Source organism: Rissa tridactyla, chromosome 1 (assembly GCF_028500815.1).
Source record: "Rissa tridactyla isolate bRisTri1 chromosome 1, bRisTri1.patW.cur.20221130, whole genome shotgun sequence".
NCBI classification, from domain to species: Eukaryota; Metazoa; Chordata; class Aves; order Charadriiformes; family Laridae; genus Rissa; species Rissa tridactyla.
The window spans coordinates 131,563,731-131,578,899 of NC_071466.1; the positions used below are offsets into that span (position 1 = coordinate 131,563,731).

Genomic DNA, 15,169 nt, shown 5'->3' on the forward strand with positions numbered 1-15,169 from the left:
TTGATGCTGTATGCATCTTCATTTCTCTCTTGATTCAAGAGTGCAGTACGCTGGTAAAGCCTATTGCATCTAGAAGCAACACTTTTAAGTGGTCCTTGCTGGCAGCAGGATCACTTTATAAGACATCTTGCCACAAGGTGTTTGTACAACAAATATACATACACAAGATGTTTACATAATATCTTGTGTGTGTATGGGCAAGATGACATATTAAAAAAAACTTACTACACTTCTTGCCTTTGCAGGTATCAGGGCACCAACTAGGACCACTTAAAGCGACGCCTTCAGATGCAACACATTTTACCAGCTTACTGTAATCTTTAATCAATTTAATAACATAGGTAAAGCCCGCCTCAGATACCAAAGAGCACAGACTATTCTGATTGTTGTATTATGGTACCACCTAGAGGCCAAGACAAGAATAAGGCCCACTGCTAAGTGACACACAACGAAACGAGCCCGACTTCAGAAGGGTGCAAAGACTGTAAGTTTTCTTACCTTCGTCAACTAAACAGTAATTAGGGCAGGAAAATCCTTCGATTCGTATTTGTACGCTCCCACCCTCGTTAACATAAGCACGTACCTCAGCTACAGCCCCTGCCCTCAAAGGGGAAAGGAACGGGCGAGGCGCCGGTGCTCCCGCCCTAGGGCGGCCAATAGCCTCCGGGGCGAAGGCCCCGCACTCTGGGCCGGGAGAGGCTCGGGGCGTCCCTGGCCCCTTCCAGCACCGCCCGGGGCCCACCGCCGGCAAGGCGCCTCAGCGCCATGTTGCCTTACGGGCCAGCGGCCCGCAGGCCGAGCCGGGCAGCCCCGGGGACCGGGGAAGAGGAAAGGGAAGGCCGCACTCTCCTGCGCCGATACCTGTCGAGCTGCCGCCGGGGCTCCCGCTGCCGCGCAGGGAGAGGTCGAGGCCGGGCGGGGGGCTCAGCACAGGCCGGCAGGGAGCGGCGGAGCCGAGCGGAGCGGCCTTCCCCGCCCCGCGGGAAGGGGCCGGGCCGCCCAAGCTGCCGCCGCGGAGCCCCGCGGCCGAAGCTGCGGCGACGGCGTTCGGGGTGACGCCGCCATCTTCCCGCCGCGCCATTCAAACCCCGGCACCGCCCCGCCCGGCCGAGTAGGCGCCGCCCGACCCAGCGCGGCCGCTGGGCGGCTTCTCCGCCCCCGCCTCGGGGCGGCAGCCCCGCTACCGGCACCCGAAACGGGCGCGGGAAAAGGGCAGGAGCGACGCCGGCTCCGTGTGGTGGATGCGGGGAGGGTGTTCCCGCAGCCAACTGGGTACGCTGCAGCAGCGTCGGTTATTCGTGTTGTACGGGTGAAAGAGAGGTAATTAACGAAGCAACATAACGCGGTCTGCTTCAGCAAAAGAAGCTTGCCACAAGCACACAGCCTCACCTGGGAGAGCTGCTTCATCCTCGGAAACGATAAACAGGGAACAGCACGAAGGACAGATAGCCTTGCTTTCTGTTTTTAAGGCCTCAGCTTGCCAAAATAACCCCTTCAGATTCTTCAGAGTAGGGATAGTTTCACCTCTTCCCAGTGATGTGAATGTCTGAAGCACTTCTGTGAAAATCCTGCAGTATCCCAAAAATGGAAGTCTTTGTCCTTCACTTGTAGAAGTTCCAAGTAGCATGACATACAATGGTTAACAGCAGAGGGGGGGAGATTAAGGCTTTTCTAAATTGCTTTTAACTTCAACTTAAGAAGACACGCTCATCTATCCAGAAATACTGACAACTGAGGGTGAGCACTCAAAGCAGTTCCAGTAGCACAAACATATGCAGTATTTTCTTCTGTCCCTCAGAAGGAAATACTGCACTCCCTCAAAAGGAGTGCATCTTTTATTTTGGGTAACATGCACACACACTCTCTCAGAAATACTTTCTCTCCATGTTCTGTACATCTCTACAGAGAAATGGATCACAGCTTGGGAGGCTGACCTCATGCAAAGCACTGCCGGTGCTCATCATCTCAAACATGCACACACACCTTCTCCAAGGCACCCAAGACCCATGTCCCTCAGCCTATCTCCTCACAGGAACTGGTCACTGGCCCAGAAACACTGGGAGAACAGCTGGTAGAAAAAAAGGACGTGGGAGTCACGTGTGGAAACACAAGCCTTCCGTACAGTTGTCTTCCTCTGCAAGAGCCTAAAGCTTCTGTACCCATCTTTGTCCTGCATAAGGAACTTCTGGCCCACAAAGATGAGCACCTCTCATTCCTGCCCTTAAGGCAATCTCTTAAGATTAAATGGAAGCAAGATTAAATACTGCTGTCATTTCAGATGATTATATTTGAATCAGTGTAAGGAATGGTCTAATGGAACAGTCAACATAGTTAAATCATCTTTAAAACCAAGCAGCTCAAAGAGCTTATTTTGTTGTTAGAACAAAGTTTACCAAACCAGATACTAATAGTAGGGCTCTTCTGTGTTTCAAAGCCCAAGCATCAAAAAAGTACAACACCACATTTTCTAAAGCAATTATTTTAATGAATTGACACTTGAAGGATGCATCCATCTCGCCACTCTGATGACCAAAGGTTAAATGCATTAAAGGGAAGAGAGGCATACTTAAATCCTTAATTGAAGACTCCTCGCTGCAGAAAACAATTCCCACAGCAGACTAACCATTTTCTGCATTAGTATTGAAAAAATATTGAAAATATTTCAGTAAAGATTTCTACTTAGTAACAATATATAATTCTATTGCAGCAGAAAAAAGACCAGAATAAGCACTGTTGATATTCGAAACTGTCACAGCACAGCCATGTTTCACTTTAACATGTAGTTTTACAACTGCAGCACAAAATCAATTAGTTCCCCATCACTTCACATCCAATGAAGTACACTTCATATGCTCCTTGCAGCTTTGAAAAAGCTATTTAAAGTATTATAGGGGACTTTAATCTCCTTTTTACTGATTTTCTGAAGGGGAAAAAACAGGTTTTGATAACTGAAAATTTTAATCTGTTAAAAATAGTTAACAAAATTTGAGGACTGACTGAAAGTAGGAAAAAGGGCTAACTAGCAACCAGTCGAAGAATTTGGTTCCGAACGTATGTGCACAGCTGGTTCATCAAGTCTCTGTTCTGTCCTTCAACCCAGTGCATTTCTACTAATACATCATTTCCTTCTTTCTTCACATTCATTAAGCACTTAAAGAGAAAACATCTACTAGTTTCTTTGGGACTTTGTTCTTTTTCAACGGTCATATTGCTGGCTTCCTCTGAAGGGCAAGGTTCCTCCTTTGCATTACTGGAACCTTTGCCAAGTGATGTTTCTGCCTGCTTTGCTTCTGTCTCCTCCCCCTTCGCGTGCTCGCTGTGTTCTTCTTTGGTAGCAGATTCTTCTATTAGCTCATCACCTGTGGTCAAGTGGACATCCTCATCAGGTGCCATAAACCCTGTTTCAGAGTCTTCAGTCTTGGGGTTTTCACAGTCCGAACTGTTGCTCACACTCTTCTGGCTGTTTTTTTCCTCTTCCATTGCTTGCAAAGTATCTTCAGAAGCCCGAGGAAGTTCTCGTAATTGCCTTATTCTCTCTCGTTTCTTTCTCCTCAAATGAATCCAGGAGTTTTCAATGGCAGTCACAAACAGGCTGACTTCATCTTTTCCACATGGAACACGTTTATGCTGAACCTATTGCAGAAAACAGCAGAACGTCATACTATCACAATTATGCTTTCAAGTAGGATGTTGTTTTAACATACAATGCTTAATACTGTACCTTCAGATCAGTGAGAATCTTCTCTACCCAGGCTCTAACCACAGCAATAGCTTCTACAGCATCCCACCCCATAGCTGCAGCTTTGACGGATAACTCTTTGACCGTAGAAGCCAAGACCATAAAAGTAATTGGCTTTCGGGGTTTTTCTAATTTTCTTCTTTTAGAGGGAGGTGACTAGAAGAAGAAAGAAAAAAAAATTACAAAGCTATGCAATATTAGTGGGATAACTTTTGTACTCAGAAGACATGGGGATTAAGAGTATAATGTAAGCCACTAAAAAGTCATTGAAATGGCCTGTGTTTCACTTCGCTTCACTCTGAAGAATTTTAGATTAAAAATAGCTAAGAGGATCATGCACTTTGCGTTAGCATGATGGACAGATGGAATTTATCTTCAGATATTAGGCAAAAGGCATCACTGGTCCCTTCATGCCATTAGCTCTCTGTGAGCTGAGAAAGTACAGCTGTTCTGGGGAATAGAGGTCAAGCGCTAATATCCACATTTTGGTCCAAGTTCACTGAAGGTTTACGTGCATCTTTGATAAGGCTGGTTATTGTCTATACCTATCTTACCCTATATGTACATCTGGATCCAAAAAAAGCAACTGGTTCTCATTAGTTAAGGTGAACGAACTCCACTTACATTCACGTAGGCAAGACTGAGCTAGACATGATCATGTCTATTCAGTAACAAAATTTATACGGTAAATTAAAACCAAGTTTTCAGAGGGAAGCCTTAAGTTCAAACCTACCCCTAAACTTGGCATATTTTTAATATAAAATTTCTATTTGAATTATGTTACAAGCAACCTTGATTTTCACTGAAACACACAGGAAGTTCCTGCACAGGCTTCTCTTTTCCTCCCTAAACATAGGTCATTTATGAATCACGTGTAACTACTGCTAACAGACTGGCAGCCAGTTAAGAAATTCCACAGTCCATACAGTGCATCCAACATTCCAGTGTGAAGGAAAAGAGTTTGTTTCATGGCAGTTATAGTTCATTAGGCCCTTCCTCAAACAAGAGGCACAATCACAAGCAAACCAACATTAAGCTACTTACAGGTACTTGTACATCATCATAGAAACTCCATGCCAGTGCCCATCTCATGGTGCGTCCTTGACAGAATTCAGTATGAGTAACTTTAGGAACCTATGCAAAGCAGCAACACAAAACTCAATCTCGTATTAACAAACAATATTGTTTTACTGCACACATTTTCAAATTTAAAAAAAAAAAAAAATCACAAAGTTGACAAAGTTATTTTCTCATGACAGAATTGGAGATTCTTTCTGACACAGCTCATGGATGTCCATGCCAAGCCTTGTATCCATGTCCAGGATTTCCCATCTCTGCCCTGCCATGTCTATGCCCTTTCAGAGCTTCAAGTTCAGCAACACAAAACATAACCCTTTTTGTGCAGCAATCCAGCACACCTACGGCACACATCTGCATTCTGATTCTGCAAAAAGTGCGTTCTTTTTCCTTGTTCAGAACCTGCTCCTGTTCCACACTTGAATACTGAACCATTGCTGTAGCAAAGGACACAGAACAAAGGCAACGAAGGGCTGCGAAGCCAAGCCACTGACTGTCTGCAGATGGAAGAAATATACCCAGAAACACTTCTCTATCTTTGCCCCAAAACATTAAGTCTGAACTTAGACTGCCTTTAAATATAAAACTCAGATCCAGTGCTAGTGTTAACGAGTCTGTCCACACATGGATCCTGTAAGGCATTTAGGTATGGTATGGAGAATGTGCTAAATACTAGCAAGGATAAATACCAACTATCCCACCTCACTCTGAATTATCAGCTCCAGAGCACAAGCCCCAGGTCTGCACAGAATAAAAAATAATCTTACTTTTGAGAAACGCCTTCAAAAAGAGAGAAGAAAAGGTGTTTCTATCCTAGAACTTTCACTGCCTTTGAATTCCTAATTCTGCCAAAATTTCCAATAATACAACAAATGTCAAGACAATTTTGAATGAGTGGACTTTTCGGGAACATTTATGCTGCATCCTAACCTGCACCACAACACAGCCTGCACTTGGTTACAATTAATATATTCCCAGCTCTATTACAACAAAGATTACAAACCTGAACAAAATGAAATTGGCAATTTCAAGAAAAATACAAAAGAAAAACTCAGCTTTTCTATGCAAGGTTTGCAAGCATTGCTCTCACTTTACTAAGACTGAGGTGCAACAGGTTCAAGGATAGGGAATAAAGTCAGATACTTGAAATTTGGTGCATAGCACAGCATCTGCTTTTGGTATTGAGTTTAAGGACTCCCTATGGCTTGTAGTTCATCTTTCTGGGAATTGATTTCACCATGCATTCTCTTTCCTTCACCTCTCCACCATATACAAGGTCAGATCTCACAATCACTTTGTTTGTATGGAAATTAAAGATTACGCTTCCTCCAGAAAGCCATAAAAAGAGTTCTCTGCACAGCTTTCTTGCATGAAATAGTAGCAAAGGTTTGGTTTTACCTGATGCCAGAAGTGAACACACACACAAAAAAAGGCTGTGCTTTAAATAATGCTACAATTTCATTTATGAACAAAATTGCTAGATTTCACATTAACTAAGAGGAGAGAGAGCTAGAACATTTTATTTTTTTTACAATACCTGTGGTTAAGGTTATTTTAAAGCAGAATGGACAAAGACATGCTTCTACACATGACAAAGGCAAAAAATCTGGAGACAATATGTGCTACCTATCTATCAGCTTTGAATCTGAAATAATTAAACCTCAACTGCTTTGACTGGTTCCCTAACAAGGAACTACAGTTTTTGCTTGTAAATAAAAAACCTCAGTAAAATAATTCAATAATTACCCACACACATTAGAACATAGTATATATTGCATAGAACATATACAGGATATACATGGACTATATACAAACTCACCCCCTGGATTCGAAGTTCCTCTTTCAATGGCGCTAAACTGCACTTCTTCCCCAACATGCAACTGTACCATCTGCAAACAACACATTAACAAAGCATTTTACAAATCCACTTCAACTGAAAATGGCAACTACCAGAAAGAACTACTTGGATCAGAAACCTGCAAGAACAACAGAAGATTTAAAAACAAAACAACAACAAAATAATCACACTCTTAAACAGAGACTAGGACACAGTACAACATGAAATGGAACAGAAGGCCCAAAGACAGACTGGACAGGGAAAGCTTTTCCCTTTTTTAGGAAATACATTAAGTCTAGTATTGAAACAGTGCCTAAACAACCAAAAATCCTGTTATGTGGAAGATGTTACCACTTACAATGATCTTTTAAATTTCTCCACTTTATTTGGAGAATGAATCAGAATAAAAAGGAATATTCAACTATTGACAAGCATTTATGCCTCAGAAGCAGACCTACTGACTACCACCTAATAGAAGAACATTTAAAATATATATGTATATACCATCACTTTCTCTCTGACTTGCCTCCCCTCACCCATTGCATCACTGACTAAATGCAGGACAACAGTTTCAGCTTGTATTTAGTTTTGAAAAATCACTACATTTTAGACACTAATAAGAGCGTACACAGCTAAAAGCTTGTCTACATCAAGTAGCCTAAAATAACATTCTACCTACAAACTTTGACAGGACAGTCATTTTCCAGTGTCCTCACTGTCACAAACAAGATGCTAAAAAAGTCTCAAAAATTTAATTCTTCTGGCTTTTAACCACATCTGAACATCACTCTGCCATACTATCTATACCCTTTTTATGTTTTATAAGATTTGGGGGGTGACAGAGAAAGGAAGGTCATTAAAAAAAAAAAACCTCCTACGACATTTCAGGGTTTGCAAAATTGCAACCTCTGCAAACCTCCTCAACTTTTTTTTTTTTCTTCAAAGCACTACTAGATAGAAGCACTTCTAACAGAGACAAATGCAGTTTTGCTTTGTCATTTTTTTTTCCAAAAACTGAGTATATCCTTCATTTTTTCAGGCCCATTACTAGAAAACAAACATTCTAAAAAAAAATTTTGGTATTAGACAGATGAATATGAGGTTCTAATGTAATGCTCTGCCTAGAAGGGTCTAAACAAAACAAAAGCAAAACACTTCTTGAATATAAAAACGGCAGGCTTTACTTCCCTTGCTTACAGCACTGGAGAAGCTGTGGTAATACACACACAAAATCTTGGCAGCTATATTTTGGAATACTAAAAAAAAAAAAAAAATATCTTCCAGAAGAGCTAGAGGAATGACGTACAGCACTAGGGGAGCAAAAGTCAGATCGTCAGAAAGCTCAAGATGTGCCATCTGTTTATCTTGTTCAAAAGGCTATGATTTTTATGGTAGCTTATGTTCACTCAAAACAGCATTCAGTACAACAGTGCCCTTTAGTAGGCAAAGCTGCAAGTTACCAAAATTCAGCCAGGAAAAGACAGAAACTTTTAGGTAACGAACAGATAACTAGGCAATGTCATAAATCTTCCCCCATCCCAGAAACTGTTAAAAATCAACCCTGTCTGTCTTTAGCAAGTATGAGTGCTAACTTAGCTGCAAGCTACAAGTGTCACTCATACAGGCTTTTTTTGCCTTCTGCCTTTACATACCTCCAACGATGAGTTGTAATTGTTTGATGCTCAGGAATAACCAATTTTACATTAACTGAGACTAATTACAGATCTGTATGTATCACTAAACAAACCAAACAGATACCACTGAACAGCTACATTCCTTACTTAAAATATGATTTTCACATGATTTCTGCCAAAGAACGAAATAAAAGGTGGTTTGTTTTTTTTTTTAACTGGCACAATGCACTTACCGTAACCTCTTTTTAAGTTGTAGACTATCATGAATAATTCTTTTGACAAATTCTAGTTCTCCCCCTTCAGCCATGATTTCTGTGATCCCTCCTGTATTTACAGAACTGGGAGGGGGACGCCGTGGATTTCGAGAATTTACTCCCTGGATAAAAAGGAACATTTCAGGTGAAAATTTAATGAAAATTTAGGCTGCTTCCTGACTCAATCTTTCACGGGTAGCAAGCATCACCACCTCTAGTTATGCTCCTCCCATCAGAACCATACATAATAGACAAAGATATGTTCAAAATAAGCGTAACTGAGTGACATCCCTACAGTCTCAAACCTAGGTAAGTTATTTGTCACACATCAGTATCCTGCTAATATGAAATATGTGGTTCCAATACAAGCAAGACATGCTGGTTTCATGCATCTACACAATTACAATCTATAGTGTTTAATTCCAACACATAAATCTTTTTTCTACTGCCCTATATTATAGACTTAAGTTTCTGACTATACTCAGTGGGTATTGCAAGAACTGTTCTGAGTTGTATGATACTGCCTAAATCACTAAGGAAACAAAAAATACAGACAGGCATAATGCCAGAAACTAATTCCTCTGTACCACTGTTACGCAATGGGCACCTGATTTCAGATTTACTAGCTGTCTACTTTCCAAACTAATTCTGTAAGACAGTAAGAACTCATGAAGAAAATCTACAGGTCATCCTCCACTTCAGGAAGGGCAACAGTTAGGTTTTTCAAAACTTGGTGTGGGGAGCGAAGGAGGGAGAAGACTTAAATGCTATTTCATCATGATTTGGGATTTTCCACTCAACCTTCCACAAGGGAAGAGGTTAAATTGTTGCTACCCTCCCACTCATTGAACACTGAAGTACACACCACATTTAGTTTGTTAACTTACCTTTGCTTCCAACTGGTTGGCAAAAAAGGGGGGGTTGCACATGCAGAAATCATAAATGATCTCGGATTCTTCTTTCAGTGCATCCATTAGAAGAGTCTTCTGTGGTACCTTAACCACTAATAGAAAATAGGAATTTAGTCAGTAAGGAACTTCATATTTTATCTAGCATGCCATTTACATTTTGGTGTTACTTGAATTACTTGAGTCTTTTTAAAACAATAGGAACTGCTTGAGTTATACTGAGTTCTCTCATGCAACTACAAATATACTTTAAGCCCTTCCAAAAATTAACACGAATGTCAGTTAATTACCCCACAGGCTCCTCAGAGATAAAGGAACCCCAGTCTAAACAATTTTTTTTTTTCTTAAAGATATGGAATTCTAGAATGGTACTTAAGAAAATGTACTGATTAGTCTTTCTAGAGTGTAAGGGTGAGAAAGACTAAGATTAAGCTATCTTCATTGAAGTTATGTAACACGAAGATTAGCTTTACATCTAATCTTACAATAAAACAGAAGTACTGTGTTAGCAATACTATGCTTCCTGCACAGGAACTATAGTCTTATACAATTTGGAAAAATTACAACGAAATAAAAAGATTAGAGTTTCTTCCTGGATAAACCTTCTGCTTACTAGGGGCCACCAACTTACTATTACTCATCACAAGGACGAAGGCAAACATCCCACACAGATCTCCACTGTCTTTCCCCAAAGGCTATATAACTCCCTTGGAAATTGTGGACAAGTCCTGTCACACATCTTCTGAAGACCACAGGAACTCCAGGCCAAGGAGAGGAATTTAAATATGGATGAAGTCCATTTAAAGCATTATTACAAGCAGGACTTCTTGCAGACTTCACCAGTCCTGCAACTCACAGATGATGCACACAGAACAAAGGTATTTACAATGTACACAGAAGGCATGCCTCTCTTCCTAACATTTACTACTACTGTTTATCATTGTCCTAAGAACACAAAATTGTTAGGGCAGCAGGCAATTACCAAAGTTCAAGTTCTATATAGCAAGAATAATCCCTAGAACACCCACTAACTTTAAAGCTGCAGTTCAGTAAGTCACAAACATTTCAAAGTACAGAAATTTATAGTCAAGAGATAAACAAATTTTAAATCCTATGAGAAAAGAAGGATAGTTCATTTTAAAAATATATCAACATATTGTTCTCTGGTTTATAATCTTAAATTTATACATTAAGCACTTAGCATTTCTCCTTATATTACATTGTTCCCATTTAAAATTGTTGACATTAAAGCGTGATGCTTTCTTATCTCTGTAGATATCTGTTCCCCTGCTTCCCTTATGACATTAAAAAATGGTAAACTAATCAAATTAGGAATTACTGAATACAAATTACTAGTTACAATTACACATCACAGTCAAAGCCAAAAGTTCTTCAGCAAGCGAGCTGGACTGATGGTTTTCAGGTTACAGTTTTCCAAGAGATCACTATATGTCTCCAGAAGCTGCTCAATGCATACTTCTGGCACTGAGGTGTAAGATAGCAGTTGCTGTTGCAAACAGAGGAGACACTTATATAAATGCTTTGAAACATCCAGCCCACAGTTATCAGAGTATTTCACTGCCTTTCTTTGTTAGCAAGATCCTTTCCAGTTTTCTGGAGGAGGGGGAAAAAATAGAGGAGAAAAAAAAAAAAAAAGACAAGACACGCAATTGTTTTTTTATAGTAAAGTAGACAGCAGGGCTAAAATGAGCAGAACTCTGCAAAAAGATTATGTTAATCTGAGCCGTAACATCTGGTCTATTGTACATACTTTCTAAAATTACTGTAAAGTTACTTAGAAGATGACATCAAAGAATACCACGTTCCACTTAGACAGCTAGCTTAATTGACATAGCTTTAATTGGCAGTATGGGATTTTATTTGGAAATAAGAAAGCAAATAAAAGAAACAGGAAGCAAACAATGTAATAATTATGTTGCAGAGGCAGCCTAAATTACCTTGCAAGTAGTTTGAAAAATTCCAGAGTCCAAGCTGTTGAAAATCTCTTAATCTACCATTAAATTCAGGGTAGTGATATTTTTAATTTTTTAACCTTTTTTTTTTTTAAATACCAGAAGACGAATTCTGACCATCATCCCATTCCAGTAAGATACACAACTCAGAACACCATGTAATTTTTTTTAGCATTTACAATCAGTCCCCAGGTTTATCAAGTTTCTAGTTTGCACATATAGGAGAGATTCCCTTTGTAAGAAAGTTACTGCAAGCAGTATTTCACTTTCAGCCAAAAAACATTACTTTTTTTTTCGTCTGGGAAAAAAGAAGCTACGATGCAATTAGTAAATCATCACCACATTACTGCTGGTTTTATTATCACTGAATTATTTTTAGTCATTGAAGTTAGAAGAACAAAGGCTATATTCCAACATGATCGCCAAATGAAGCTATTTGGCAAAAATTTCAAGACAGACTCTGAGAACATGACAAAAATTGTGTTGTGGGTTGTTTATCTTATCACCTTTGGCACTACCGCTTCGCATGAGGCATTTTCCTTTGCCAGAGGTTTTCCCAGTACAGTGAAACACCACCACACCACAAAAATCCTATGACGACAGCAGTAACAGGAAAACCGTCATTGTTCCCCACATGAAGTTCTGGATGTTCAAGACTGACATGGAGGACAGACCAAGACAACAACATTTTGGTAAAAAGCATACTTCCAAAATCCAGCAGAAGTAACCTTTATTTCAGATCTGAATAATGGACCTGCTTTTTAGTGTACGGAGTTCCCACAGAAAATTTTCCAAGGTCATACACAGACCAAGTCTGGCATACTGCTACTACCACAGACACTGTTAGGACCTAATTCAGAAATGAGTACAAAAGACTCTCTCTGTACAAGATACGTCAAGAGTCATGCAAATTATCTGACGAGCACTGCAGGTCTCCTAGCAGCAGAAACAGCACAAACTCTAAGCAGCACCGCAGTAACAGACAAAAAAATATGGAGAGAAGAAAACACCCCAGGGTGAAGTTTAACTTTCAGATTTTTGTAAGGATAAGTAGTTTTCTATCCACACATCCCATTCTTAGAAAAGCTGTGAGCTCCTGGCTTAAGCATACACAGACCTTAGTAAACATTCCGCTTCAGTAAGAACAATTGAGCATATATTTGGCAGGTATACAGATTCTGATAAGCCACTGAATGTGACAAAACTATATCCCAACATTTGTATACTACTAAATACCTTATTACATCGTACCTTTTATGAGATCAGACAGGTTATTCTGTTCCACATTCTTCTTGGCATAATTGAAGCACATATCATCCACTTCTGTTGCAAGAAAATACCAGCCATTCAAAGTTGCTCCAAGTAACGGGTATATGCAAGATGCCCCTGTCCCTGAAGAAGCAAAAAACCGTAAGAAAGGCAGAACAAGTCTCTGGTGTTACATGCAATGTGGCTATTAGCTATGTACTTTTTACCACAAAAAGAACTAATTTCAAGAAAACATTGATAGATTGAGCATCGTAGATTGATCATCTACTACTCAGTTCTTCAGTGAACTTTATTTTCTTAATTTGAAATAGTGTCATTGTCAAATATGCACCTTTAATAAAATAAAGAGTTAAATATTCTGGAATAAGTGATCCACTTCTTTTTAAGCTATTTTTTTTTCTATATGACAATCATTAATTTATATAGTGAAAGACATATATTCTGGTTTTACTAAAAAAAAAAAAACACCATCACAAATACCCTTTTCTTCTTCATTTTTATATTATCTACCACAAATAATTTATTTTGATGCATACAGCAACAAAAAAAACCCAAAACATTTCTGTTCCATCAGACTGTCTTTTCCCAATACCCAAAACAATCAAAGGAACAGGGGTGCTCATTAAGATATCTAAAAAGTTAGCCAGACAGATGAAAACTTGGTAACAAAGAGAAGTATACGCTAGCACAAAATAATTCCTTCTCATCATTATGGCATATCTAGGCAATCGAATTACCAATGACAGTCAAATTCAGGATTAAAAAGGGAATGGACACAAGAAAAGGGAAAGATACCTCACCATCACAAAACTTGAGTTCAGAGATATATTGAGAGTCTACTGTTACACTGACTGATTGAAACATAAATAACAATGTCAGTACATAAAAGTGTGTGGTTATTTCCAGCATTCCTGTAACATTGCTCTTGGATGATTTACTGTTTTGACAGAGTTGGAACATCAGTGCTCACTGCAAACCCAAACAGAAGATTTCTCAATATCCGGAGGACTTAAAGGATCTGTCTCTTCTACCTAGCCACCTACTGTGATGAAGTTCATATAAACTGTTTTTAAAAATATAACCTAATATCAAATGCATAGAAGTTAGCTAACAAGTTTAGAAGTTATGAAAGGAAAGCAGCTGTGCACGCACCACATGATGATATAAACCTTGTATCCATCACAAATCCAGCTAAAAATACAAGTCAGTAAATTTCAAGACATCAAACATTCCATTAAAAAAAAAATCATGCTAGCAAACACCAAGAAAACACTAACGAAAAAAATGACATGATAACTGAACTCAAGCTTTGAAGTCAAGCATTAAAATACAAGTTCGAAAGCAAATTCCAGCTTCTATTTTATTGAGTTACTTCAGCACAAAACAATCTTCAAAAACAAGTCTTTGAAATCATAAAGGAAGACTGTATTGACAAAAGTAAAAAATGTGAACTAAACTCAAACGTACCATCACAAATGCCTTTTAAATAATTCATGCAGAATCACCAAAAATTCTGAATCCAAATGCCGATGCTGCCGTTACTAGCAGCATAACTTTTGTATACCACACAAAGATACTCTCAAGAGAGTTCAAGGCCACGGAAAGCCAAATTGCCTGCTACGGTCATTCTTGAGTTTGTGCAGAGAAATCCTACCCGCTGAGAAGCAAAAGTAAATACCAATGGAGTCAGACTGTCATTCCACCATGGCGAGCACAGCTCAGATTTTTTTGTTTCTCAAACTTCGTGTTTCCCCATGGACACATAACAAATTTTATCAGGCAATTTCACTGACGGTAAATAACGAATTGGATGTTTTGCCTTTCCAAGTACCTATGTCAATGCCTCGCCTCAGGACTTGCTTGTCAGCATCCTGATGACCGATGAGATCCTCCACCCAGTGGATGTAGTTCAGCCTCAAGGGAACGGTAGGAATAAGCCTTTCCACGGGGATGTCGATCGTAAGCCCAAAATCCTCCTTCAGCAGGGTACACGTCAGGGCTCTCACCGCCTCAGGGTCCTTGAAATTCAGGCTGAAAGGCACAAGCAGCGGTTATGGGGTGCCAGCGGCCTCTTCGCTCGCCACACCCCGGGGGCGGACACCCACAAACGGGAAGGCGGCGGGAACAGCTCCGCAGCCGCGGGACGCGGCCCGGCCTGGCCGGGGCCTACCCGGCCCGCTCTCCCTCAGGACGCGGCCTCCCCCGCTGCTCCGCCGGCCGGACCCTACCTCATCCTGCCGGTGAGGGTGGTCTGCACGTGCTGCTGGAACTCGGGGTACTTGGCCGCCAGGTAGGCGAAGTCGGGCGGCTTGTCCTTGTAGCGGTTTCGGGCGTGCATGGACTTGTTGAGGGCCATGGCAGCGGCGGGGGAGGACCGGGGTGTGTGTAGGGAGCGGGTGAGGGGGGGGTAGAGCCGCCGACTGCGCGGAGCGGGTTAACGGCCTTCCCGCCGCCGCTGACCAAGCCACCGGCGGCGCG

At 40.6% G+C, this 15,169-nt stretch overlaps 2 protein-coding genes across 5 annotated transcripts in view; both read right to left on the bottom strand.

Moving 5' to 3' along the window:
- The window catches only part of POLQ (DNA polymerase theta), a 56,863-nt gene extending 55,782 nt beyond the window's left edge, over window positions 1–1,081 (bottom strand). For all 4 annotated transcript variants that reach the window (XM_054188392.1, XM_054188388.1, XM_054188389.1 and 1 more), the window contains exon 1: window positions 862–1,081. In XM_054188392.1, the coding sequence (XP_054044367.1) occupies window positions 862–1,081 (220 nt within the window). The remainder of the gene's footprint in view (window positions 1–861) is intronic.
- Window positions 1,082–2,463: 1,382 nt separating this feature from the next.
- METTL16 (methyltransferase 16, N6-methyladenosine) lies at window positions 2,464–15,169 on the bottom strand. The gene is made up of 9 exons (XM_054208048.1): window positions 14,920–15,169; window positions 14,523–14,722; window positions 12,674–12,814; window positions 9,429–9,544; window positions 8,521–8,663; window positions 6,636–6,705; window positions 4,784–4,873; window positions 3,722–3,895; window positions 2,464–3,633 (listed from the first exon to the last, which is right to left on the bottom strand). Exons 1-9 carry the CDS (start codon window positions 15,045–15,047, stop codon window positions 3,016–3,018), a joined length of 1,680 nt encoding a protein of 559 aa, XP_054064023.1. The 5' UTR covers window positions 15,048–15,169; the 3' UTR covers window positions 2,464–3,015.

What these genes read in the sequence shown, in the direction of transcription:
- METTL16 (XM_054208048.1), bottom strand. Translation starts at nt 15,047, where the DNA reads ATGGCCCTCAACAAGTCCATGCACGCCCGAAACCGCTACAAGGACAAG. An exon ending in CCAACCAGTTGGAAGCAAAG is followed by an intron (nt 8,664 to 9,428) that starts GTAAGTTAACAA and finishes CTTTTTATCCAG; the next exon opens with GGAGTAAATTCTCGAAATCC. An exon ending in AGGAACTTCGAATCCAGGGG is followed by an intron (nt 4,874 to 6,635) that starts GTGAGTTTGTAT and finishes TGCTTTGCATAG; the next exon opens with GTTCCTAAAGTTACTCATAC.